The sequence below is a fragment of the Podarcis cretensis genome (assembly GCF_951804945.1).
Source record: "Podarcis cretensis genome assembly, chromosome: 11".
Taxonomy (NCBI): Eukaryota; Metazoa; Chordata; class Lepidosauria; order Squamata; family Lacertidae; genus Podarcis; species Podarcis cretensis.
This window is the reverse complement of record NC_137180.1, coordinates 39,428,634-39,456,010: the sequence shown is the minus strand read 5'-3', so window position 1 is coordinate 39,456,010 and position 27,377 is coordinate 39,428,634. Positions and strand designations below refer to the sequence as shown.

Here is a 27,377-nt window from a genome sequence, read left to right as displayed (position 1 = left end):
CGGTGGTGACTTCCGTCTCCTCGCTTCTGTGCGTTAGTTCGGCCGAGACAGCAAAGTTGCCGCCATCATGATGAACAGCGGCGGCATCGGGGTGCCTCTCGGCTTCCCTTTGACCCCTACTTCGGTTATCCAAGTCACCAATTTATCATCGGCGGTCACTAGCGAGCAGATGCGAACGCTCTTCGGTTTCTTAGGTGACATCGAGGAGTTGCGTCTCTACCCTCCGGAGTAAGTTGAGGCCCGAGCGGGGCCCTCGGGGCCATAGAGAATGGCGGGAATGACAATCCTTGAGGCAAGGGGAGAGCGAGAAACGGACCGGATGCCGCGCGCGCCATCTTGCTTTCGGGTGCCGAGTGGCTCCCTTCATAGTGGTTGCGTCATTGGGCAGCATCTGTTCTACGAGAAGGAGAAGCTGCCCGAAATTAAGATGGCGGCCAGGGACTGTCCTCCCCCCGCTCTCAAAAAAACCTGCCAGTTTCTCCTCAGCCGCAGTCCTTCAGCGTTTCTCTCCTTTTCTCTGGGTGATGGTTCTGGGAAAGGCCGCGGGTGCGGAGGCGAAATGCGGGCTCCCTAGAGGCCTAAGCCGCTTTTCGTGCTTCCTCGAGGTTCCCCTCGGCGTTGTGTTTAGCAAAGACGCCATGTAGGAGAATTCTGGCTCCTCGGGGATCCTGCTTTCCTTTCCCCCGAATCTCGTTCCCTGCACTGCGTTGCATCCAAGGCTAGGCTAGTGACTAGTTACTCGGGAGTAAGCCTCATTCACATCAACAGCGCTTGCTTCGTGTAAAGCTGCAATCCTTTGCATGCAGCTTTGGGAACATACCTCATTGAAATTAATGGTCCTTACATTAATATGACTTGTAAGTTTCCAATAAGTACGCATAGGAAGGGATTGTAAGGGATGCACAGTAGACCATATTTCTTAACAAGGCATGAGGGAAAGTTTCGTTTATTTTACTTAGTGATTTTATATTCTCTGCCTCCCCCCCCCCCCTTTTTTCTCAAGCACTTGTAAATGGCAGAGAGATTTGGGACTACTCAAAAATGAATGGGATGTTAGCAGAATAAACTTTTAATTAGTATTAGTGCTTCAACCTTGTGCTTGCTGGGAAAATAATAATAATAATTTATTTATACCCCGCCCTCCCCTGCCAGGGCCAAGCTCAGGGCAGCTAACACCACATATGAATTACAGTAAAATGTAATAGAAACAACAACAACAAACGGTTAATTAAAATATGGCTTAAAATACATAAACAGCCTAGAAGTAATGGGAAGGCATTGTTTTTGATGTGCAACCAGGGACTTGTCTTATTGTGCACCACTTCTAGCTTACTGATATTGAATCTCTTCTGCCATTCTGTTTCCTGCTACCTATTTTGGAGAGACCCTTTCTAGCTTTTCACAGATTTCTTGGGATTTTACAATCATAAATAAATTGATGCTGTTCACCTGCACTCTTCAAACACACTCCTTAAGATCTAGTCTTCGCACACTTAATCAGCATATTATCAGACAATGTTATACAAACCTAGGTTGGTTCTATTAATTTAAGCTCATGGGAGAGCCGACTGCCCCAAGAGTTCAAGGTGTCAACTTGTGCGGAATGAAGTGGCTTTATTTGACAAATACTGAAATATTAAAATGTCCCCATGATACTTTGTAGAGTTTATGCCAGGGTGATTAAAAATGAGAGTGCAGATTCAGCATCAAATGGGTGGTAGAGACTTCTTCTTAAAGGAGTTGGCCGTATTTCCAGAAGGATACCAGCTATAAAAGTGTTCCACCATTTCTTAAAAATCTTAACTGAAGATCTTAAAGCACATGCAGAAGTTTGCCTAATGTACAATTTTATTTCATTTACATGTAGCATCGGTCATTTACAGAATGCTGTTAAAATATTTTAATTACCTGAAATTAAACAAACACCTTACTGCTGGTGACTGAATGTTTCTTTGCTAGTATTTGAATTATTTTTAGGAGAAGAGTTTTATTTATATTCTGTATTAAAAAGTAAAGACCAATGCAGATGCAACATGAGCTTGGTTGTTAATTGTGATTAAGAAGTGGGGATAGTAATTCAGATTCAAAAGCTGAATTCAGGGTTTTTTTGACCATGATTAAGGCTGCTCAGTGTTCATTCCTAACCATGGTAAGGGGTTTGTGTGTGTATTTGTGAAACAAGCTCACATGAACTAGAGAACCTGTAGGTGGATATAGTGCAGTTTTACATCCTGATCCCTTAACTGTAGTTAATGGATAAGTTAGAGTTATATTTGTACCAACCTAAAGTAATCTGATACTATGTGGAAAACGTATTTCAGTTTTCATGTTCTGTAGGTCTGTAATTTTTAGAATTAATTTGCATTAATATTTATAGTTGCATAAGACTAGCTAGCAAAAATAAATCAAAACTACAGCATCTAATTGGTTTTCTTTTTCTTGCAGCAACGCACCACTTGCTTTTTCCTCCAAAGTATGTTATATTAAGTTTCGGGAATCTTCAAGTGTTGGTGTGGCCCAGCATCTAACAAACACGGTTTTTATTGACAGAGCTCTGATAGTTGTGCCCTGCGCTGAAGGTTGGTATTTCAGATTATACCTTTGTTTTGATAGTCTCTGTTCTGTCAATTTGTTGCTTGTGTTTTTTCAGCAACTGGGAAGGTGTTGAAGCTATTACTTATCTTTTCTTGTAATAAAAGCGAATTTGGTAGGAAGGAAGACACTTTTCTTTTTGAAATTTGTATGGAATTTAAAAATATGTGTTACATTAGGTTTGAAATGTGTGGGCATTTTCTCTTATGAAATGTGGTCATGTTTCATTTATATTTTGCAAGGACGAACATTTGCTTCTTTCACTAAAACTGCACACTGACAACTTCATCCTAAAATTGTCCTAGCCATCTGTCTGAAAAGGAATGGGCAACACAGATGGAAGTGAAACTACATCAGAAAATTCCAATCACATATTCACACATCTCTGATACAGTAGGAGCTAGACCATACTTTCTTATTTTGGTTGTAAGCTAGGATTCTCAGGATTCAAAAACAATTGTAGTGAATTACTTCGGTGGGCTTAATTTGAGTAATGGTGTATCCCATCCTAATGACTCATTAGTAATGCATTCCTAAGTTTGAGTTGTTAGTGAATAACTGGGTGGTTCTCTAGCTTTAATGTGATCGTAAGTATGCCTTTATGCTGCTTTCACAATTGTGTAGCAAATCACCTTGTAATATTAAGGATGCCTTCAGCTGCTCAGATAATAAATGATAGAGTCTGGGTCTGTTAGTTGCATAGGTATATATCTGAATTCCAGTTCTCTAGTCATAGTTTAGAGAGGACAAAATTTGGGTCTGTTAGTTGCATAGGTATATATCTGAATTCCAGTTCTCTAGTCATAGTTTAGAGAGGACAAAATTCCGTCAGAATACCTAGCATATGTGGGAAGGGACAGAGATAGGGAATTGTTCCAGCAGAACCTAGTTGGTAGAAAGGAAGTGTCTCAGAAGCATCAGCCAAGATCGACAGGTGCAATTAACTCCTATTGTTCAGGTAGAAGTTCAAAGGTGACCTTGGCCAGCGAACAGAAGGGAAATGAAAGGGAGTAAATAAAACAAAATTCTAAAGGTGGTCTTGTGAGCCAAGGATGGAGGTCATTAACTCAAGATACTTACAGGCTTAGAGTATGGGAGGAATTTAACCTAGTACCAAGAATATTGCTTTGTGAGCACAAACATTTTTGTGCCTAGTGCATTGTTCTGGGGTTCTCCCCAAACCCCCAAGCCAATTTCAGGTGCATACATTGTGGCGGAGGAGGGGGAGAGGCCCACTGCAATAGTGAAAATGCTTGTGCTGTTGTCTGCTATCAGGACCGGTTAGTTGAATCCATTCCTATGTGTTCAGAACATGTATCAAACATTTATTGCTGAAGTTTTGATACTAAGCTTTAGGGTTTCAATTCCAAAACAGATAAAAACAGTGCAGATATATAAACCTATCCTTGTAGTAGAACTTTCCTATAACAGAGAAAGGGAATACATCTATTGAAATTTATTGACCCTTATTTCTGTTCTCTATCCTGAATAGTTTTCAAGAATTATTGGGTATTTTCAGAATTAATAAAACCTGCAATCTTTTTTCTTACATTCATAACTATGTTACATTATCATTACCCAGTTACATTGCTAATTGAAATGTTTTATTACGGTAAATTAATATGACTTTGGTGACATAATCTCAAATGCAGTAGAAAAAGTGCTTCTGTGCCATATCACAGGCTTGAGTGTCAGGTCTTCTAGCAAGATTGTTTGAAGTTGTGGAGCACCATTGACGTGGCTTTCTGCAGCCTGGAGAGTGTGCCTTTCTGTGGACCTCAGAATTTCCTTTAGAAATATTGATATATGGCTCTTCTGATTGTGGAAACGTAATATGTGCTAAAAGCACAAAAAATCAAAGAGTTATGGGGGTTTCTGTGTTCTTTACTTACCATTTCCCTTTCTGCACTTAAACTTAAATGATGTTCCATACATTTTTTAAAATATAACTAATTTGTTAAATCTTTGCTTTAGAACTGGGTAATGTTCACATGTAGGGCAGTATCTAACTAAGTTGATCCATCACAGCAAGGTCATCACAGCTGACCTTCTAATCACCTGCCCGCCATGCTCCCTAAATCTATTCCTCCACCCCTCCAGGGCAGATTTGGAGAAGACACTGGATACATGTGGGAAGGAAGTTACGTTACGCAAGCAGAAATCCTTGTGCTGGTGAAAAGAGTTAGTTGGATACTGCCCAGACCATCCAGTATGGATGTATAAAGTGTGCATGACACTACAGTTCTATTCTTAGTATATATGTTCTGAGAAACAAAACCTCTCTTCTTCCCTCTGGCAAAGCAGGAATACATGCATTTCTGGAGTAGGGAGATCTGTGCCTACTCTTACCTATATGTTGCAGATACATAAGAACAAAATTTTCAGCGGTCAGTTCTAACGCCTTAAAAGTACCATTAACCAATCACTTATGCCCTTTGTTTTAGTTTTCAGTAGTTTTCATTTGTGGCTCTGAGTTGGTTCTTAGCATGGTTTATTCAGGGACAGGAATAGCACCACTTGTTGGCATCCGTCTGTCTGGAAAGACAGTGGGGTGCACCTCCAGGGGTGAAGTAAAACAGCTGTATTAGCAGCACCAAAGTGACCTCCCTTGGGTGCAAGCCTGGGCAGTATGTTTGGATGTCCTGGGCTGCCCAGACAGCAAGACTTCTTGGCTTCACTGATATGCTGATAGGAAATACACCAAAGCACTGTTTTATCCCATTTCTGGTATACCCTGACTCTGTAGTGCTATAGCTAGGATGGGGCCTCACTCAGACAGCATGGCTTTAGTCCAACAGCATTTGGGGAGCCACAGGTTCTCTACCCTGGTGTTATTGGAATAGCTTCACCAAACTAAAACCAAATTTCTAAAGTCAAGAGAGTATTTGAAGGTTACCTACCTTTATCTGAGATTGTTATTCCTTTTTTTGGGACTGATACTTTGGGCATGGAGAAGAACAGTTTTTATATTTTATACTTGCCTATCTGATAACAACACTATTACTGTACTAAGAACAAGTGAGTGTCCTATGCTACCCCTCTTTCATGGTCTTTCTTCTGCTGTCTTGTAACTCCCATGAGAGAAGAATAGCTAAGCACATGAGATAACTATTTCCAACTAGAAAAGGTAATAAAATCAACCCTCCAGCTGGAAAGTGGCTGGTGAGGAAGGGCTACCCTGGGGACTATGAAAAAGAAGATCCTTCTTCCTTTTGTTTCCTTGTACCCAACTACTCCAGGGGGCTTGGTGGTGCTCCTCTACCCTGTTATTTCTGCTGATAAGTTGTTGGAAGACAGGGTTATGTGCAATAAAATAACACACAAACTTGTTTGCATTCTTACACAAAGCTTACACAATGTTTAATGTGTGCAAGTTTATACCCAAAGGTGACTTGAAAATCTAGAGTCAATACTAAATAGAATAAATATATATATATATACATACCGTACATAGTGTTGCTCATTAATGCTGTGTTTGGGTACAGTTTACAATTCTAGAAAGCATACATTACCTATTTAAACCTGCAAATGGAAATAAAGAACATGTTAAGTAATGGACATCTATCCTGACAGTGTAAACTACCTTAAACATTTCTGCTTGTACAGCTTCTTAAATAGCACTTACAGTGCAATCCTACTCAACTATACTCAAAGAGTTCAAGGTGGCTTACTTTCAGGTAAGCTTGCAGAGGATTTCATCCCTAATTAGGACTGGTAGTCTATGCAGGCAGGGAATTTCAGAGATGTCATTTTCTGAAGAACAACATCTCAACATAGTTCTCTAATGATGTGCTTTTTAGACTATTAATAAGAATTCCAAATGGTTTTAGTTAGAAAATGCATAGTCTGGGCAATGGTTAAAACTTCATGGACATCTTCCTTGAATTTACCTTCGACCAAATGGGGAAAAGGAGCAGACTGTAAGAGCACTGGTATAATGTGCTATGTTTTATCTACGCTTGCCTACTAGTGGCTGGTCTCTCTTGGAAAATCCAGATGTTGCATAATAATTTTCTTACAGGAATGATAATTGTCTAGAAACTTGGCAAAGAAGGATATTGCGGGTGGGGGTGAAAGAGAAGGAATTCAACAGCTTTTTAAAAAATACTTCTATTCTGTCTGTCAGAAATTATTCTCCTCTGAAGGCCCACACTGGGCATTAAACTGGTGTTCAATGTGTAACACAAACACACTTCACCATTATTCACATTACTAACCAACATTGTGACTTTGGCAAAAAAAACAAAAAAAAAACATCATTACATTGTCAAGATGTGGCCCCTTTCCATTGTGTGTATAACTGAAATCTCTCGAAAAAACTTGTTCTGGTTTGAGAGAAGCCAATATTGAAATGTATCAGAGATGCCACTTTTAACCATCATTCTGAACTTTTTTATGTCCACATTTTCTGGAAGATGGATTTTGACTATTAATTTGGTTTTGTATGTTTTCTCTGTGTGATATTTGTGCATTATTAGATGACTAGACTGGCCAAGGCAGACCTGTTACACTTGCCTGAGTTAGGCATTGTTTGCCATGCCACTAAACCTGCCGCCAAGTGACAACTTCATGGGGGAATGAGAGCGGAGTCTGGCCTGCAGAAGATGGACGCCCTGTCTCTGTTTTTATTATTTTATTTTGCTTTCTTTTCTCTTCTTTTTGTTAATTTTGTCCCTTTTTTGCTTTAATTCTTTCATTTCTACCTGTGAGCTGGTTCTTCAGTTCTGTAAAAATGGTGTTCTGTTATAAGAGTTCATGATTCATTTTAAACTTGACCCTATGAAATTGGTCAACCAAAAATTCCAGAGTTTAGACTTTGTAGTTAGATTGTAGATACAATCTTAAACATCCATAGTTAGAAATAAAAGATGAATAAAATTAATAGGAATTACTTCTGAGTAAATCTGGCTAGAATTCGATTATTTGAAAAGTGAAGTGATCCATTTGTTTCCATTGGCTCATATTATTGAAGCTTTTAGATATATGTGGCTTTTCTGGACTACAATCTGAAGACTGTCCTCTGAAAATACTTCCCCCTCCCTTCCCAGAAGCTCTCTTACTAAGCAACCATAGCAAGTTGGTTTCCCATATCTAAAAAGATAATGGCTCCCTTCACATGTTCACTGAGTTGTTTGGGAGCCACTTTCCCACTGTGTTCTTGGTGGCAGTATGTATATGAATGCTGAAACCATATGAGAGAGCTCTGTGAGGAAAATGCTTCCACATGGTTGGGTGAGTATGTGAACGGGGGGGACATTGTTTTTTCAATACCTATACCTGGCCTGTTTAATTGGCTGTCGTATTATTTATTTTGAAAAGAAATAAATAATACTAATATTCTTAATTCATTTCTCAAAAAATAGGAGAAAGCCTGGAAAACACTCAATCGTGAATTGAATGTGAAGTATTGACCAGTGTTTGTTTTATATACTGTCTTCTCTTTACTGTAGCATTCTATGGGAAGACGGCAAGCTGGACTAATTTTTCTCTTGAGTTGGCTCACGCTTATGGCATACTCTTAGATACAGCAGAGGCACATCATAGAAGTGTTTTCATTGTCAAGTTTGAATATTTTCTGTGTAAAACTCTCAAGAAAAATACCAACATTCTTCTGTTACATTTCTCTGAAGTAGAGATGAGCGCAAATTGATATCGTCATCTCTTTCATTGTTCTCTTTTTCAATAAAGAATTTTGAAATTTCTGGGAATTTTATGTAAGCAGCCAAGGAATTATATTGTTAAAAATCGATCCTCCTGAAGTTGCTGATATTGCTAACGAGCCAAAATTTAGAGTTATTTTAAAGCCACTTGAATATTTTTTTTAACCTATAAAGGTTACTTCAAGTGAGGGTAAGACACCAGAGGTTTTAAACGGACGCAAGTAAATTGACACAAATAATTATAGCGATCAATCAGTTTAAAATGACATGGTCTAGCTCTGAATGAATGCGAAGTGTGCATGTGTGTGTGTTTGCGTCTGCGCGTGCACACTTCATATCATTGCTTTTAAGAATGTCATTTTAGCCATTGACAATGCTTAGTGTTTTATACATAGAAAGGAGTTTCAACAAATATGGATATCTTTTGTGGAGATTGAAACTACTGAAATATGTTTTTATTTTTTGTGGACTTTAACTCCATCAATAAGCTGAGAAATGTATAGATATATGTATAGTTAGGAACAAATAGTTTTGTTGCAGAGAAGTTGTAGTTGTGTGTAAAACTAGTTTTCTGGATTCTAGTTTACGTTTAGTGGTTTTGTTCTGATCAGACATAGAATTTTTGATGTTTCAGTTTTGATGATGAGTTTTGTTTTTTAGTAAAGTCTGAAAAAGCCTTTACTTATAGTACTTAAGCTTGGAAGTGGTCTTATTTATTCCCATTGATTTTTATCCATGTATTATCTTGATCTTGAAGCAACCTATCAGAACACTGATATACTTGAATTTTATTGTAGTTGAGAGACACTGGCTAATTCATGTGTACGCCTTGGACCATAATTTGGTTCCTACACATGTGCCTTGTATCTTGCCCAAGAAAAATCAGGAATAATTGATCTCTATCTGGCTAAGAAGCTATTAATATTTTAATTATAATGCTTTATTGCTGCCTTAGTATTGGCTTTGGTTTATTTTGTAATTATATGCTTCACAAACTCAGATTGCCTAAGGAACTTGAAAATCACAGTTTAGGTCTTCAGGCAGCTTCTAACACCAGAAACTTTCTGAAGTATAGCAACCTTCCAGAAGTTAATGCAGTAGTTTGAAAGTTTGCCCCATATTATGTCTTTGATTGTCCATGGAAATGAGGACTGTAGCAGTAGGAGAGGGGCAGATAGGATGTTAGTGGGCAGGGATTTAAAAAAACTACCAAAAGGGTCTATCTCTCTCTCTTTGGAAATGTCATTAAAACACCAGGTGATTTGAGGGCTCAGTGGCTTAGGTTGGTTGTTGTTACTTTGACGAGTAACACTTAGTGTTACTTCAGACAAAGGTGACTTCTAGGCAGAGTGCTTTGCAACGTGCAGGTAATAATTTCTGGTCAGTTTTTCAAATAATTCTGGTTTGTGTGTGTTAGAATTTTTTATGGCTTTTAAAACTCAAGTTGCTTAAGCTTAAATGGAAATCACAATATTTAGCAGCTCTTAGGATATCTTAAGGAAAGACTAAGTGGGTTAGATTTAAAGCGCGCTTTAGTCAAGTTCATTTTAGGTAATAATCCAGTGCAGGCAATGGTTGATTATAATTAGTACTAAATGTTGGGTTAAGATCCCAAACATAGTGACATTATTGTTTATTTTACTGAAGGTCAGCCATGCTTCCAGAGAGAATATATAGGGATATCAGCAGAACTTATTGTCACCTGACAAATAAAGATGCCGGACAGGTAGCCATACTACCTTAGTTATGTTTACGTGATGAAGGTGTAGTGCTTAACAATGGTTTAGGCACTCAGACATAAATGCTTATGTCTGCATTGGACCAATGAGATTGAACAAATATTTTGGTAAATGCCCTGCTACCTCCGGATGTTAAGGAAACTGGGTAGTTGAAGTACCTAAGCTAAAAATCAGTGCGGTTCTAGGTTTCTTGCCTTGCTTGAGTTGTTGTACTGGACTGACAAAAGGCAGTCATCTGGTAACATTTTTCACTCAGCTATTTTAGCAGACAAAAAGGGCTGATTTTGGTTAGCACACTCCTGTTTCCTCTTTTTTTTTCCTTTTGACTGATTTGGTTATTTGCCATTTCTGGGGATTAAACTTTAAAAAATGTTCTTCTTTTCTGTATCTGATGTTCTGTGTGCTATTAGTGATGCAGCCAACACGAACGGTTGTCATGTGTAACACAACTTTCGATCACCGTGAAAACAACGTCCTGCGAAAGCGTCCATGCTTGATATCGTTTGGTTCATGAACATTAAGTTTCCAGTACAGGTGACCCATAGCTCAAAGTGTTAAATAATTATCTACATTGTTCAGTTTTTAAAGTAATAATCCGGTAATGCTAGTTTTGCTCACTTGTTGTTCCTAGTGGAGCAGGGGCAAAGGAAAAACTTGGAATTATTTTCTTTTTTGTAAGGCTCTCATAGACTGATTTTTTTTCTTTACTATTTTTAAGTTGAAGGGTGTTGGTAAAAAAAATAAAATAGAAAAATAACACTTGGGAGGTGGCGTTACTTTTAGTAACAAAAATATTTGCTTCTTCAGGTAAAATTCCAGATGAAGCCAAAGCCCTCTCCCTCTTGGCTCCTGCTCCTACAATGACAAGCCTGATTCCCGGTGGAGGGTTGCTTCCTATACCAACACCACCCGTGAGTTCAGTAAGTAGATATTCATGTAATAATTCTACTTAAAGGGGATGCAGTCTATTCAGTTGCATTTTGGGTGCATGTTCCATTACATTGTAATGATTACAGTAATTGTATTGAATCGGAAATTATTCAAATGTAGGGCAGTACATTTATTAGGACCAGTCGGAATGTCGCAACATAATGAGCAAGATCTAGAGCTCTCCAGAACTCTTTGTCAGGTTGAATGTTAAGCAAAAAAGAAAGAAAAAAAGTTGGGTGGCATAATGTTAAAAAGAAAGCTGGCATAATGTTAAAGCTACAGCATCTGTAGAGTGAAATAATTTTAAAATGGACTCCAGGTGTTGTTGTGCACTCTTATATTTACCATCTTCTGGTTGCTAAACTTTCTAGAATTGAAAGAGGACTTAAGTAGCTATGCAGTAATGCTTTTGGTAAATGTAAAAGAGGACTCCTCTTCTTAAGACATATTAGTGACAGTGTATACAGCTTGTTTTGCTTTTAAGAATATTCCTTACCTGGTCTGGTCAGCCAAGATGGTTTGTGGTCACATATCAAACAGCAGGTTTTAGGACTAGTGCTAACAGTCCTAAATTTTGAGGTGAATTTAATTTGAATCAGTCCACAGTGGGAGGAAAACTTTTCATACTTATTTCTGTAAAAACTATCCTCTGTTTTCAGATTGGTATTTCTCTTGGTCCACTGGGTGCGATACCAGCAGCAGCGTTGGATCATAATATTACAGCCATTGGAGACATACCGCAGCCGCCCATTATGGGCAATGTGGATCCTTCCAAGATTGATGAAATTAGGAGGACTGTATATGTTGGAAACTTGAATTCCCAGGTAAATGTCTTTGCTACAGTAGATGCATTAATGCAGGTGTGAGGAACCTTTGGCCGTCCAGGTGTTGCTGAACTACAGCTCTCATCAGCCCCAGCAAGCATGGCTAATGGCCAGGGATGATGGGAACTGTAGTTCAATACCAGAAAGGCCAAAGGTTCCCCACACCTGCATTAATGGAAAGTGTAGCTTTATATTCCATGGCTTGATAGCTCTGATTTTGAGCAAATTAAAAGAGCATCTGCTGCATCAGCCTTTCCCTGATGCTGTGTACAGAGGTTAGTTACAGACTCTATACAGCCTCCAAGAGCTTGAAAATGATTACTTTTCCTCCCAACTTGTATAGTATGGTGCTGTGCACAACACACAGGTTACAAGGCCCCACTCAGATGATCTATACCAGAAGTTGCCAGTATGATCCCCTCCTGATGTAGTTGGACTATAACTCCCATCATACCTGACCATTGGCTATGCTGTCTGAGACTGATGGGAGTTGTAGTTCAATAAATATTTCAAGGGCACCATGTTGGCTCTTCCTGGTTTATAGTCTGCATTAGATGGACAGACCATGCAGTACGGGGCGTGGTCATTCAGGAGTTTACAGTACTGTAGTTGGGACTTGGGTATCTATTTTGGCTGGGTCAAAGGATATGGGACAGGCTTATAAGCGAATGCACGTGATGTTACTTGACTGAGCCCTCTTTCTTTCTCTTTAAAGACTACTACAGCAGATCAGCTTCTTGAGTTTTTTAAGCAAGTTGGAGAAGTCAAGTTTGTGCGGATGGCAGGCGATGAGACTCAACCAACACGTTTTGCTTTTGTCGAGTTTGCTGACCAAAATTCTGTTCCTAGAGCCCTTGCCTTTAATGGAGTTGTGTTTGGAGATAGGCCGCTGAAGTAAGAGACAGTACAAATATTATCAAAATAAATTGGGAGGTATATTGTGTGTAATTGCAACCCTGTCCTATAGAACTCTGCCACAGTTTTAGGAAACTACTGAATATATATATATATATATATATATATATATATATATATATATATTAGCACAGAATAGCATTTCCATAGCAATATTTGCATGCGTTTCTTATTTAACTCTGTGCAAGGGCCCTCTGTCTTTACTTAAAACCTAAATCGTGTTCATGTTGGCAAGCAGATCTGCTGAACCTGTGTGAAAGGTTTGCCATGCAGAAGTTGCCGTTTCAATGGTGCTTTAATCCCTTTACCAAGTACCTGATAAAGCCTGTTAATCTGTTTGCCGTTAGTACTTTGGTAGAAAAAGTGCAATCTTATTCTTTTTAGCTGTTGCTTGTGTGCAAGCAGAGGCATGTGCCACAGCAGTTCAAGTGGTATCCTCTGTGAGCTCTACCCTGTTTGCAATTTAATACCCCCAGGCTCCATACTGGTTCCTGTCCTGAAATAAAGACCACGGGCAACTCCAGCTCTAGAGATCAGAGGCAAGTTTTGCAAAATCAAGTAAAAATTGAGCCAACAAGCCAATGCTTTTTATTTATAAAATTTATACAACGCTTGATTGTAAAAAAAACAAAACCAAACCTCAAAGCAGTTTACAAAAGAGAAAATAGCAAAATCAAGAAAAATTCACAACCCAACGTTAAAACTTTAAAACATACAAAAGCTAAAATACTAAAACAGATTGAAATTATTTATTTCTTTAGTAATGGTGAAACAACTATGCAGGATAAAAGTGGTCTGGCATTCAGCATTTCAAACAGAAATCTTAAGTTTAAGTGGAAGCATTTGGAAGAAAACTGCCAAAATTAAAGCAAAACATGTGCAAAAATGTAGTTACCTGTTGTAATCCCCTTTTGGCTCTTTTCCGTGTTTTGAAATGGGTGCGCTTTGCAAAATCAAATACATATATCTTTTGCATGGAGCCAGCGAAACACTTACTTCTTTTGCATAATACTGTATTTAATAACATTTGTTATTTCTAAAGTGACTTGACTATAATACAGCACCTGGAGTTTAAACTAAAAAGAACAAAGCTTGCACATAGACTTCAAAAAGCAACGAGCCTTAATGAGAAAAGGAGTTGACAGGAAAAAGGAAAGAGAAAGTCTCTTTTCCCAGGTGTTTAACAGAGAACATAAATAAAGGTAGATTTTCCGCCATCCCTTACCTGCAGGGACGAGGTATAATCCAAAGTAGTTGTGGACTTAAGAATATGAGGCTTGTGCTGGTCCCCAGTTCTGTGGCTGACCTCACTATAAAATGAATATTTGGGTGTGAAGTGCATATTTTTTCTGTGTGTCTAGTTCAACTACGTGTGCATATGTGCAATGACGTATAAACTGAATTGAGTTTGCTTGTTTAATTTAGAATAAATCACTCCAATAATGCAATAGTGAAGCCTCCTGAAATGACACCACAAGCTGCTGCTAAGGAGTTGGAAGAAGTGATGAAGAGAGTACGGGAAGCCCAGTCGTTTATATCTGCTGCTATTGAGCCAGGTAGGATCTTACTACTTTCTTGCAATACGACTATCACCACTGCTAGGATGAAAGTATCTCTGCTGCAATGAATCCTGGTGCATACTTAGAATAGCTTTTTTATTATTATTTATTTATTTTTAGATATAGGGAAAGGCCAGCTTGAGCAACAACCAGTGGACAACATTGTTTTGTGACCCATCTGTTTTTGATGGCGTCTGAGTGGTTTTACACTTTACACCGTGAAGATAGAACTGCTCATGCACTGGGTAGCACTGCTTTCTATTGTCAAAGTGCTGAATGGAGTCCTTTTTATTAACCGTAACATAAATGTATGGGATTTCCTCTCCTTGTTGGCCCCTCCTTTCATTAACTCCCTGTCTCCTCCACCTTCTCCCCTGCCAGGTGTCTTGCTTCTTCATCAGTCTTTTCATCTTGCTACCTACTGTGCTCACATTCCTCCTTACCTTTTTTCTGTGACCCAATCCCATCCAGTCTCCCAACCTTTTCTCTATATATCACAAATAACATTCCTGGTTCAGCAGATCATGGTTTGGTGAAGTGGGAATGAAGCAACCAGCTGAAGTTGTTCTCTCTTCCCCACTGCCTTGCACACATAGCTTCAGAGAAAACTTCCCAGTTTCTTAAACCGGTTTCCTGTGATATCTGAACTCATTAGGAAATTTCATTGCAGCCACTTCTTTCTTGGTTAGCTCTCTTCTGAAATTGGGCAAGTGAATGAGAAGATTCTAGCAATTTTGGCGAAGGGGAGCGTTGGAGACAGAGATCAGGTTTATCTCTAATCTTCCTAGTTCACCAAACTCGTTTGCAATCCTAGCTTATAGAGAGCACTCCTCCCAATGTTCTATGATAGCAGTTTCAGAAGAGGTCTCACTGGCAAGAGCTGACTGTTACATGATTTTCTAATGAATGTTGAAATATTTAGCTTTCCAATTATTATTATTAATTGTAACATTTTAACCAATTAAAAAAGAACAAATAGCGCTGACTGACATGCAGTTCCATTACCTACCTTACAAGTATCTGGCACTTGCATATCAGATGCGTTGGGTTCTTTGCTTTTAAAAATGTGTATGCTAGTATTATTTTTAAAAATTCAACTTCCAAATCCAGAAATATTTATTACTGCTTAAGGGGAAGATTCAGTTAATATTGTTTCCTGATCTGGCTGGCCAGAGTTCAGACCCATCTATCAGTGGAATAACTTTAACTAATGATTGTCATCCGTATTCCCAATCTATTGCTTCATTTAGTGATTGGTTATAAAACATATTATTATTGAAACCGTTCTGTAGGGGGAGTAGGTTTTCAAGCCTCAACTCCTTAATTGTAATAGTGCTTTGGCAATAAAATACAGTGCTATTATGTGTGTTTCTGCATAGTTTTTCAAACTGCTTTATTGGAATTTGTGTTTCTCTCTGAAGTGAGTTTTGCCAAACATGTTTTAAACTTGTGCATTGTGGCGGCAACATAAATCCCATTCCTTATTTAGCTAGCTGTTTATAATTATCTGGTTTATGTGTACTGCTGCAGGATGGCTGCACTCAACGAATATATGCAATGACTTTCTTGGATGTTTCTGAAGGATTTTTGCAAAGAAGGAAGATGTGCAGAGAGTAGGCCCCTTGCAATATATGTGGTACATTCCACTTGTGCCAGATTGTTAGCTGGGATCTGTAAATATTCTGAGCTTACACTGCAAAGTCGTTTTTTCTCTCAGAGTCTGGAAAGAGCAGTGAAAGGAAAGGTGGTCGGTCGCGCTCCCATTCACGTTCAGTATCCAGATCTAGTTCAAAATCTCGAAGGAAAAGATCACACTCAAAACGCAGGTAAAATTCTCATGTATAAAATCCTCTGAAAGCAACAGTTGACCTGTCCCTTCTCTGTTTCTTAAGGAAATTCAATTTAAGCCGTTAATACAATTTGTGGATGGTTGAAATGAAGAACTGTTTTGAATTTGAATTCCTTATTTTTCATGGCAAGATGGCAGCTGTAGTGAAACAGTTTTGGAAATGGTTACAAAGTAAATCCTGCTGAATCCAAAGGACAAAATCTATCCGTTCTTCCAAGAACCCCTGTGCTTCCACCGATAACTGCTTTTGGGTTTCCTTTTCTCCTTCTCTGGGGAGGAAAATGAAGGTGTTCTCTCTTAGAAGTTGGGCTCTTGAAAAGACACCTCACTGCTGCTTCCTCCAAAAACCTAGCTGGGAAGAGGGAGAATCCACACACACTTCCACTGCCTGTTCAGTTTGTGGAGGCGATAGCTTTCTGCAAAACCCCAACTTGCAGAATTAAAAGTATCTTTCCTTTATTGAGAATGGGGCAGAAAAAAGATAAGTGGTTTTGCTTCTGCATATTGGGCTTTTGCAGAAAGTGGCAACTATGCCCTTTACAAAAAGTAATGGGAAGCTAAGAGAACACCTTTTTCCCATCCTTAACATGTCACATCACTCAAAATATGACGCTGCTGTCTGTGCTTCTGACGTTTGAGGTGGGAAATCTCAATGTCTTGAGTTTATTAGGTAACTGAGCTGTTTCCCCTTAATTTTAGCCTCACAGTATAGCACAATTTTTTCTAGTTGTTAGGGTTTTGAAGAGACGGCGCAAGCAAAATAATGTGAGTTCAACACAATGGAGCTTTTGATAATAAAGTCAAAATAAAATAAAAAAATCAGAAGTGACTGAAATAGATACAATTATAAAAACACATCTTACATTATACAAGGAAGGAAATAGAAAAAAAAAAGCCACCCAATAAAACTATATTTTGGAGGGATTTTCCACTCCTGTGACTGCAATGTCATATATTTAATATATAATCCCACAATAGGGGTGAAATCAGAAGGATCAGTGCCACCTTTAGCTGCTTAGATATCTCAGTTTCTCTGAGATAGCAATGAACATAAGTTTCTTGAATTAATGAGTATAGCGTGAAACTTGTTTCCATTACTAATCAAGCAGCTACCAGTAACTATACATTTAACTGCTTACATATAAGATCCACGTTACCTTTATAAAAATTATACAAAATACATAATTCAGGTCTAGGATCACATTTTTATCTATTAAGTGTCCTGATTTTTATAATCACTTGTTTCAAAAATTCATGGACTTTGGCACAACTCTGTCACATGTGCCAATCAGCTCCCAGTGGTCCACCGCCCTGATCTTGTAATGTCAGCCAAACATGCATGAAGTTGTCCCTTAACATACTCTGTGTCAGTGCTTCTGAAGTTCAAGGATGGAAATCTTGCAACGTGAGTTTTTAAGTAACTGAGGTAGCCCCCAAATCAAATGGTCTGTTTCCTCTTAATTTTTGCCCCAGAGTATATAGCAATTAAGTATCTCAGATTCAGATAGTGTTTAATATGAATTATGTCATACTGAATTATTTTTACATTTTGTTACATCAATCTTTGTTTATCTAAATATCCGACATTGTTTTGTTCTTGTTGCCTCTTCGGTTTACAGGTCCTTTCTTTTAAGCAAAAACACCCACTACCACCTCAATTCTAAATCTGTTGTGATGGCAGTCATACTATTCAGTGGAAGTTTAATACACTTAAGTACAGAGGAGTGCCATGATGCTAATAAGCAATGGAAGTATTCGATTTAAAATGGGCCTTCTGTGTAGAGTGTGCAGTCCCATTCACTAGTTTCCCAGTTGCAGTACTGGATCTGAGAACTTGTTTTCCCCCCATGTATTTTATCTCTCTGTTCTTCTGGTCAATACAATAACAAATATTAAAATCACACAATGCAAGGAAACCAGAATAAGTATTTGATCAGCATGCTGAGCAGTATATTGGATGAGGTAGGTAACAGTTTGAAATATCTCAGTGGAACAGCTTTGTTACTTCTGTTGGGTAGCCTTTACAGTCTAGCCAGCAACCAGGGTGGTTTGAAGCCAATCAGGTCTGGCTAGTGCCTGAATAGCTGACCACCTGGAAACATCTATGCTGCTTCCATGATAGAAGAAAGGCAGGATATAAATGTAAGCAAATAAATGAAATACAAATTTTGTTTGTGGAAACATACAACAGAACGTTAGCTCCACTTCAAATCTCTAGCATGCACACACCTATTGCGTCAGATGAGTATTGCAATAAATAATGGCACTGAATAGGAACCCAAGCAAGTTCAGTGAAATTGTTTTTCAGATACATTCATAAATGTTTTCCTGTACAAAATCATTTTGGGTGAGCCACCAATGTAATTTTATACCCATTTAGTTCTTAGCTTGCTGGACCTCACTTGGACACAAACAACAGCTTCGCTTAATCCTTTGCAGTGCATTGTATAGCTTGGTGATGATGACACACATTAAAATATTCAGGGAGCTTTCGAAAAATAAATACTACTGATGAAGGAGATGTATCTCTTGGGGGTATTCCTTCGGTATATGGACCATTTGAATGAGCCTCAATACTGAAATGCAGTGTTTCTGTCTCCCATATCCCACCCTGCCCCCTCCCCCCAAATCATGGGCATGTTATAATACATGTCTGCACACAATCCGAAGAAGGGGTTGTCATTTAATACAAACTGCAAACCTTTGTATGCATGGAAGCAAATTTCACGAGATTCTTCTTCTTCTGAAAAAAGTGGGGGAAGGAGGCCTCATTATGGAATACTTACACTATGTCTTAGTTCTGTAAGTAATGCTAATTTGAGGTGGCACTTTGCTGTGCATTATTTTATCAGTTTGATTGCCTTTCTCAGACAATTTTGTTTTAGTTACCTTTTGCTAGGAAGCTAATTTTGATTTACATTCTCTGTTTTATGCCCGTTTTAAATATTATGTTTGAAAAATTGTTTTGTACAGTGGAGTGCAAATTACAATTCGTATGGTTTATAATAGGGATTGGTGAAACAACGTAGTCCATAGCATTTATCATTTGCTATTGCATGCTATAGGAGTAGATCTCGCGACAGATCCCGCTCCAGCCAAAAGGACAGATGTGATAGATCCCGCTCCAGCCAGAAGGACAGACGGGACAGATCCCGCTCCAGCCAGAAGGACAGACGAGAGAGATCCGTCTCCAGCCAGATGGACAGACGGGACAGATCCCGCTCCAGCCAGAAGGACAGGCGCAGATCCAAAACTCCACCCAAAAAACGCTCAAAATCTAAAGAAAGGCTGAGATCAAGAAGCCGGTCGCCTTCTTGGTGAGATTCTTATGATTAATTTATTTCTTTTATATTCTTTGTGAGGTATTGAGCGACTTCCTGAACATTAGATGTAGGGTTACAATCTCACCATAAAATAGTGGTTTTTGTAGCATCCCAACATTTTCACTCCTTCAGTATAACAAATAGCTCTAATTTTATCTCCTTTTTATTATTTACTTATTACTTGCTTAAAAGCATTTCTAAACTACGTAATGTGTAAAATATGAAAACAATATCCATTAAAACAAAAATTCAGCCCCCAAATCAAGAAAACGGTATAAAAATCTAAAAGCAAATGAAACAGATTGAGGAGGTGTTACCCTTCCTTTACTAGATTTACTACTGCTCTACTAGATGCTCTTCTGCAATCCTGGAGGTATGCTTGAGGGTGGCAAGAAGCTCTTTAATCATTTTATTTATTATTTTTATTAAGGTTTTTTTTTGGGGGGGGTTACAAGGTACATATATCCTCTATTATCGGATCATGAAGTCCTTTCTACAGATCAGTCATTTAATATGAGATTTTGATGTTGGTTGGTGGGGAGAAAAGATGTAGGGGTAGGAGGGAAGGCAGGGTAGTAAACATTAATTCTTTTACATAATATAGGTGTGAGGTTTTTGTGTCAGCAGTTGACTTTAGTCCTTTGTTGTAATGAATGCTGCACAGTTTAAATTAATGTTTTCATTTTACAGGGAGAAGAGGAAGGAAAGCAAAGAGAGGATCAGAGAGAAGGAAAAGATTAGTAGAGAAAGAGACAGAGAGAAGGAAAAAGAGAAGGATCGAGACAAGGATAAAGACAGGGGCAGGGAGAAGGAAAGGGGCAGGGAGAGGGAGAGGGACAAAGAGAAGACCAAGGATAGAACCAAAGATCGTGCAAAAGATAAGGACAAGGATCGGGAGAAGGACAAAGACCAAGAGAAGGAAAAAGAAAGAGACAAGGAGAAAGTGTCAGACACAGAAAAAGACAAGGCAGAGGATCTGGACAAAGTCAGAGGGAGGGAAAAAGAGACAGAGACTGAGAAGGAGGAAGACAAGGAGAAGGATAGCAAAGAACAGCTAAAAGGAAAAGAGGAGGACAAGGAGAAAGACCAAGAGAAAGAAAAAGCAGAGGAGAAAAGCAGTGAAAAAGAAAAAGAGAAGGAAGCAGAGAAGCCAAAAGATAAGGACAAGGAAGGAGAGAAGGCAAAAGACCGAGATAAGGAGCGGGAACGAGAGAAAGAAAAAGAGAGAGATGAAAAAAGGAAGAAAGAAAAGAGATCCAGGACACCCCCCAGAAGCTACAGCTCCTCAAGAAGATCACGAAGTTCCAGCAGGTCCAGTTTTTTTCTTATAATTTTGTCATGCTTTGTAGATTTATTGCTTCTGTTTATGAAAAACTTTTTTGGGGGAAAACGTATTCAAATCAGTGTAGAATAAATCATGTCTTTAGTATTGCAAAGAAGAAGAAGTAGGCTCATGTTCTAGGAGGCGGTGTGTGGGGTTTGCACATAAAGCCAAAATCATATACAGGGAGAACAACCTCTGCACTGCTCCCACACGACCCATTTCTACCTTTCCGAAGCCAGTAAGCTAAGTGGCCCTTGTCCCCTTGGGAGGCTCTTGTGCGGGGTCTAGAGACTCTCACGAGACCTCTGCCTTGCGTGCATTTAATTTGTGTGATTGCACACTGAGCATGTAAGGCTGCTTAGGGGAAATCCTGAGGTTTCTAGAAGTGCAAAAAATCTTTATGGAAAATCCCCCTAAGGTGGGGTGAACTGAGTGTGCCCAGTGGCCAGTGAATGCTGACAATTGGGTCAGGGGGGAAAGCAGAAAGGAGGTAGAATGGGAAGGCATGGCTGGCTGACTAAAAACAGTGAACAGGAGCTCTCCACACTGCAACATTTTGTTACAGTTCCCACTTGTGAATTGTAATTTCCAACATTAATCTTTAATTACTGAATCCTTACAGAGATAGACGGAAGAGGAAGAGCCGAAGTCCCTCAAAGTCTCCAAGATCATCTAAAATTACAAAAAGGAAATCCTCTCGATCTCCATCTCCAAGGAGGTAAGTGTATAGCTCTATCACGCAAGGTCCTACAGTATACACTGCAGGCTCTCGCCAGTGCACACCTCACTCTATTAGTGTTCATTTTACTAGAATGACGAGAAATTGGGGTTGGCACACACGCATGCATCCTGGAAATACTTATATTGAAGTGTGCTGCATAAAATGTTAAATTCAAATTATAAGGAAAAGGGGATGAGAATTTTAAGACTGGCGTTTGCATGAGCTGGAATATGGATGCACTTTTGATTTCTTTGTCAGTGGAAAATTACTTTCAGTAGAGCTGAGTATGTGGAAAAACTGCATTATACTTCTGAGAAAGCATCAAGCAGTTTACAAAATAGCAGTTCATTCCTGCTGGATAATTATTTTACATTTTTATAGCACTTGCATGTTCAAAATCTTCTTACATATGTTGTCCTGGGAAGCACAGCCAGATGGGCAGGGTATTATTATTATTATTATTATTATTATTATTATTATTATTATTGCAATAAGATTATCCCAGTATTGCAGCTGGGGGAATGAGGCTAAGAAAACTAGTTAGTTGCCTGAAGCCACCTGCCGCATCTTTAGGCAGAAGCAGTATTTGAAGTGGGCACTTCAAATTCATGGCCAAGACTGCAGAATTATTGGCCCCATTCAGCATAAAGCTGGAGAAAGGAGACAGGAACATCAGAAAAAACTTTCTGCCCGTAAGAGCTGTTCAACAGTGGAACGGTCTCTCTCTTGGGAGGTTGTGGACTCCCCTGGAAGTTTTAAAGCAGAGGTTGGCTGGCCATCTGTCCTGGATGCTTTAGCTGAGATTCCTGCATTGCAGGGGTTGGACTAGATGACCCCCAGGTCCCTTCTAACTCGGCAATTCTACAATTCTACGATTCTAAGCTTGTTTTGGCTCTCTGCTTTAATCAGCAAGTACAAAACATAAACAAGTAGGTTGCAATCCACATTTTGCACGAAGGATGAGCCAGGGACCATCTCTCCCTCTATTCTGCCAGTGTTGGGAGTAAGGTTCTGGCTTGTCTCACTTGGCTATTTTCTTGCCATGGTAGAATGCCAGACCATGTTAATGGCTGCTCCCCTCTGCCCCTTCATGTGGCATGTTAAGCATTTGTGTGACAGTGTCCCTATGTGCATACAGCAGATGCAGGCAGGGGAATGTGAACAGACCATATATGACCTTTTCAATTGCAGCTACTTCATTCTTACTTTCAAAACAGAAACAAGAAAGACAAAAAGACCGATAAGGAGAGAGACCTGAGTAATGACAGAAGAGAAAGGGAGCGGTCTACCTCCAAGAAAAAGAGTAGCAAAGACAAGGATGTTAAAGAGAAATCTGATAAAACCACAACTTTGAAGGTAAGCCACTGTGAATGAGTGAGCAAGCAAGAAATAGGTGTGGGGGAAAATGCTTGTCACTGACTGTTTGGGTACCTCATGCTGTTTCCTCTAAGGTGGTGTTTGGTGACCATTGGTTGCTTCTAAAGTGCCTAGCACCTCCAATAACATCTTGATCTACAGGCTGGGTGGATGTGGGGAATCTGAAGAAAATGTAAATTACACTGCAGTTGATGAATAGGACTAAGTAGACTACTTAGTAGAGCAGTGCGCATGCCATTTAGCAGTATGAAGCTGGAAGGTATAAAGTGGTTGCCTGGAGCAAAATGCCAGGTGCCAACAGCCCACATGCATTATCAGCCCTTGTGAAACAGCATGCCAAGGCTGGCTCTTAGCGGAGATCCTTCTTCAAGGTATCTTTAAAATATTACAGATGAGGGCAACAGAACATGACCATACCTGAGATTATCTGTAGTGCTCTAATGAATTGGGGGGATCCTGCAGAATGATTTATTCCCCCTTTTCTTTTGATAGAGCACCTTTGTTGTGTAGAATACATGGCTGGGTGGTGGCGGTTGTTATAGCAATGTCATCTTTTTGGACCGCCTTATTTCAAAATCCAAGATGATAAGGAGAATATTCATGGTGTCATTTCATGTTAAAGGCAACAAAATTTATATTGGCCCGCACTGTTACTTTCCACTCTGAGCTGTTTGCCTCCTGTCCTCTTAGAACTGGAATCAGTTCACAAGATTCGCAAAGTATAGCAGGTGGGGGCTACCTCAGCAGGAGAATCCCATCTGTTTCTGCTTCAATACAGAAATGAGCTATGCCTACACCACTTCAAAAGTATCAGGAGTGTTCTTAGCAAAGCAAGTCCTTGCTGTGTTATCCAATGAGCACTTGCATGTGTGAAAGAGCCACTGTGGATCGAAAACCACAAATAAAACTTTGTATTACTTCACATTAGCTTGAACACAAATACTTTTTAATAGTGTCAAGTTACACATTGAACTGCAGGGCCTCAAGAATTGCACGTACTAGGCTTGGCGTATTCTCAGTAGTAACCCCCTTCCTCTAGAACTCTTGTGGAACAAGATCTCTTAGTGCTGGTGTTTAGGAATATGAGTAGCTGATCTAGTTTGCTTCCATCCTTTATTTGAACTTGAGATTCTGGCATGGGATTTCTGACTGAGATACAAAGAACCAGTTTGGGACATGCCTAGTGGAACCTGATTTTTGTTTTGAATGGGAGGTGCTTGTTGCCATGGTGCTGGTGGTAGGGTATCTCCACATCATAGGGTTTCATGGCAAGTGACGTTAAAGAAGCAGGTATGAGTATAGCTAGGTATTTTCTGGGAGTTTAGCAAAAGAAATGCAGATGTTACTTCACCTAGTTCCTAGACAGGGGTTGGAGAAAAGAAGACCCCTAGTTTTGGTGGATCAGGAAGATACAGCCTCCTGGTCCTTCTGATAGTTCAGGATACTAAAGGGCCCATCATTTCCAGAAACACAGACTTGCAGAGCTGGCCTAGACCTCAACACTCCTGTCTCTAATATTAGACCTTGGTCCTAGGACTCTCTTCTTGTTCTCCTCTTCCTCTTTCTGTCAGAAAACCGAAGCTCTATTTCAGTGATTGAGGGCCACATCCTATAGGTCCTCTTGTCTTAATAAGCTGTCCTTTAGTTTCTCCCCCATTGTGTTATTTATCCTCCAGGATTTGCTTTGACCATCGCTCTGTCAGCAATGCCTGATGCCGTATCACAAACTGCCTTTAAAAAGTCTTTTGAAACTAAAGGAGCACCATGTCATATGGGGGGTGGGGAAGAGGCTTCATTGAGCCTGCGGAAGTAGTTATGCAATTTTTAATACACAAACAGTAATATTTTAATTGGGAAGACAGATTTGGCTGCTCATATCTATACTTAACAAGTGGGCATTTTTAAAAATAAAATGCTATAACTAAAGTGATATATACTAATCTAAAATGTATCAGAACGTTATTTGATGTAACATACATTTCTTACGGTCTTTTTATTCTACAATTTTTTGCTTTTAAAAACTTTCTGCAGGATAAAGATCTGAGTAAAGAGAACCAGAATTCTGAAATTGACAAAGTAGAAAAGGAAGACACACCTCCTGCAGAAGAAGTCAAACTACAACAGAATGGGAACTGCCAACCAAATGAAGAAAACCTCTCAGTTAAAACAGAAGATGCGTAGAGGACTGAATGGACCTCTGACCCAACCATGGAAAGAGACAAAGCTTTTCCTCCCCTCCCCCACAACCCACCAAAAGAGGATAAAAATTACCAAGCAATCAACCGGACATGTTGTGTTGTGCTAGCAGCACTCCGGGTTCTTTGGGTGGTTTGGTCAACTTGAAGATGAGCAAGAAGCAGCACTGACCAGTAGGATCTGCTGCAACAAGAGCCAACAGCATTGGATCTGATCATCTGTAGGAATCCATGCATTTCAGTGATAAGACTGGTTGACAGCTGTTACAAATAAGTGGAAAGCTGTAATCTGTACTACCCACTAAAGTTGCTGGGTATGCTTTCAAAGTTGTTAAAATATTGGTAGTTTGAATTTTTTTGTTTTGCTTTGTGGGTTTTTAAACTAAACTCAATGTGATATGTTTTGATAATGTGCTTGAAAATGGTGCAGAGATACACATGCTTCCCTTGTTGTTGTACATGACAGTGATGACAAGTTTTATCCTAACACAGTTTTACAGTTATTGTGTTTATGCCCACAAAGGCAAGTGAAGATTCTTTAATTTGTTGCTTGTGACTTTCTTTTTATATTTTTAAGTCATTTCCTTATAAGACTAAAAGCTTTCTCTTACTAGTAGTTGATCAATGCATGCTAATGTTCAGATTCTAGAAAGAACGGCCATGTTTATACTAGATTTCCATTCTTCCAACTATAAGCACATCTCTGTAGTAATCTCCAAACAGCTGGCTTCGTTTTGAGCTATATTGTGGTGTGTCCAGTCACCTGCAAATAGGACAGATACCCATGACAAGATTGTTTTGTTTTTGAGTTGGGATGTGGGAGCACAAGCTAATGCTTTAGTGCCTTCTTTGAAACACAGAATAGTGATTCCGAGGAATCACATGTTATTTAATTCCCTCTTTGTCTAATCCTTTATCTTCTAGATGGTTCTATCACAATAGTAGGGAAGCATCTGAGAGGTCAGCCTTGTGTGTACTTGGTGGTTATTTGATAACATTGAAGATACGTTTAAATGGAAAAAAGGGTCATAGCTGAAATCAAGATTCAAGGATCATCATATAGTGGACGTGGCCCTGTCTGCAATCCAGTTATCCTATAAATTAACTATAGTGTATGCCAAACTGATGAATTGAACAGTTCTAAGTAAACGTATATCATAACCGGTTTGTGAACTGGGTATTGAAATCAAAAGTGCCCTTTTAAAATAGTTATCTTCTGGACATTTTAAAGAGTTTCTTCATTTCTAACATCAGTTGTGAAGCATGACAGGGACAACTTGCAAGTTCTCCCTGGAGAAGACATAACCACACAGATTCCTGTTTACTTGTTGAAAAGTAGCCTGTAAGAGAACAGCACCTGACAAATTCAACTCCTCTCTGAATTCATTTCAGCATTGTAAGACTGACAACAAAAGGTTGTGCCCTAAGATAAGATTACACTAAAATCAAGAAGTGTTTTGAATATAACATAACACAATCAAATTGCCTTACCTCATGGGAAAGAGATGGAAAAGCCAAGTAAAAACTAGCTTTCATTTTGTGTTCTCTAAATTGCACTTAATGCAAATGTAAACCTTTTATGGTAAATGGAAAAATTAAAACATGCTGTAAGGAAATGAAGCCCATTGATTGTGACTCTGCTTTAATAGCCCATTGTTTTTTGTTATAGTCAAAAGTTTTCTCTCTCTCCTTTTGGCCTCTGTGTACATTAAAACTATAGTGAATGCTTTACCATGTAAAGTATGGACAGTCATTTTTTTTTGATGTTTAAGCCACATGAAGTTGGCTGGCAAACAGCTTATTCTGATAATAAAGGAATGACAAATCTCATATATGTCTTGAAAGACTGAAAGATTGTGTCTTGGAACAACAGCTGTCATATTTATGATGTGTAAGTAGCATAGAGTAAAGATTGTATACTTGTTATCTTTGGTACTATCACTAATAAAATTAAGTATTTTAGAGGGAAGTTATTTTTTGCTCACTTTTTAAAGGAATGCCTGAAAACGGATTGTTTACTAATGGAGCTAGTATTTTGACATGTGTGCTTTGCATTTACAGTGATAGCAAAGATGAAAAAATCTGGAGTATTGAGGAAGTCTGTGTGTTAAAAATGGTAAAATATCAACATAAAGTAATGCCAACATTTAACATGCATAGAATTAAAGTTCCTCACATTTATTGTCAAGGCTGCTCCTATTCCCCATTTGTAACGGTCTGGGGCTGTGAAAATCCTTATAGTGAGTTCATGGCTGGGGCAAGTTTTGAACTGCATACTTCCTAGCCAGCCTACAAGGAAATTCTTTTAACTTAAATTGTGTAAGAACTTGCCACTTAGTTTGGTGGAACTTGTTTAAATTATCTTGAGT

The 27,377-nt window shown here is 39.0% G+C and overlaps 1 protein-coding gene across 7 annotated transcripts; it reads left to right on the top strand.

The window, feature by feature from the left end:
* Positions 1-21: 21 nt before the first annotated feature.
* Positions 22-26,977, top strand: SREK1 (splicing regulatory glutamic acid and lysine rich protein 1; the record flags this gene model as incomplete). Of its 7 annotated transcripts, none has more annotated exons than XM_079995234.1 (13): positions 22-228; positions 2,446-2,579; positions 10,799-10,911; positions 11,581-11,745; positions 12,461-12,639; positions 13,137-13,199; positions 14,086-14,216; positions 15,937-16,045; positions 19,134-19,385; positions 20,082-20,702; positions 21,338-21,433; positions 22,654-22,792; positions 24,845-26,977. In XM_079995234.1, the coding sequence occupies exons 1-13, from the start codon at positions 68-70 to the stop codon at positions 24,992-24,994; spliced, it is 2,313 nt and encodes a 770-aa protein (XP_079851360.1). In that variant the 5' UTR covers positions 22-67. The 7 variants fall into 7 exon arrangements, with proteins under 7 accessions (XP_079851360.1, XP_079851362.1, XP_079851361.1 ...); XM_079995239.1 differs by lacking the exon at positions 22-228 and adding an exon at positions 10,402-10,525; XM_079995236.1 differs by lacking the exon at positions 11,581-11,745.
* Between the last annotated feature and the right edge of the window lie 400 nt (positions 26,978-27,377).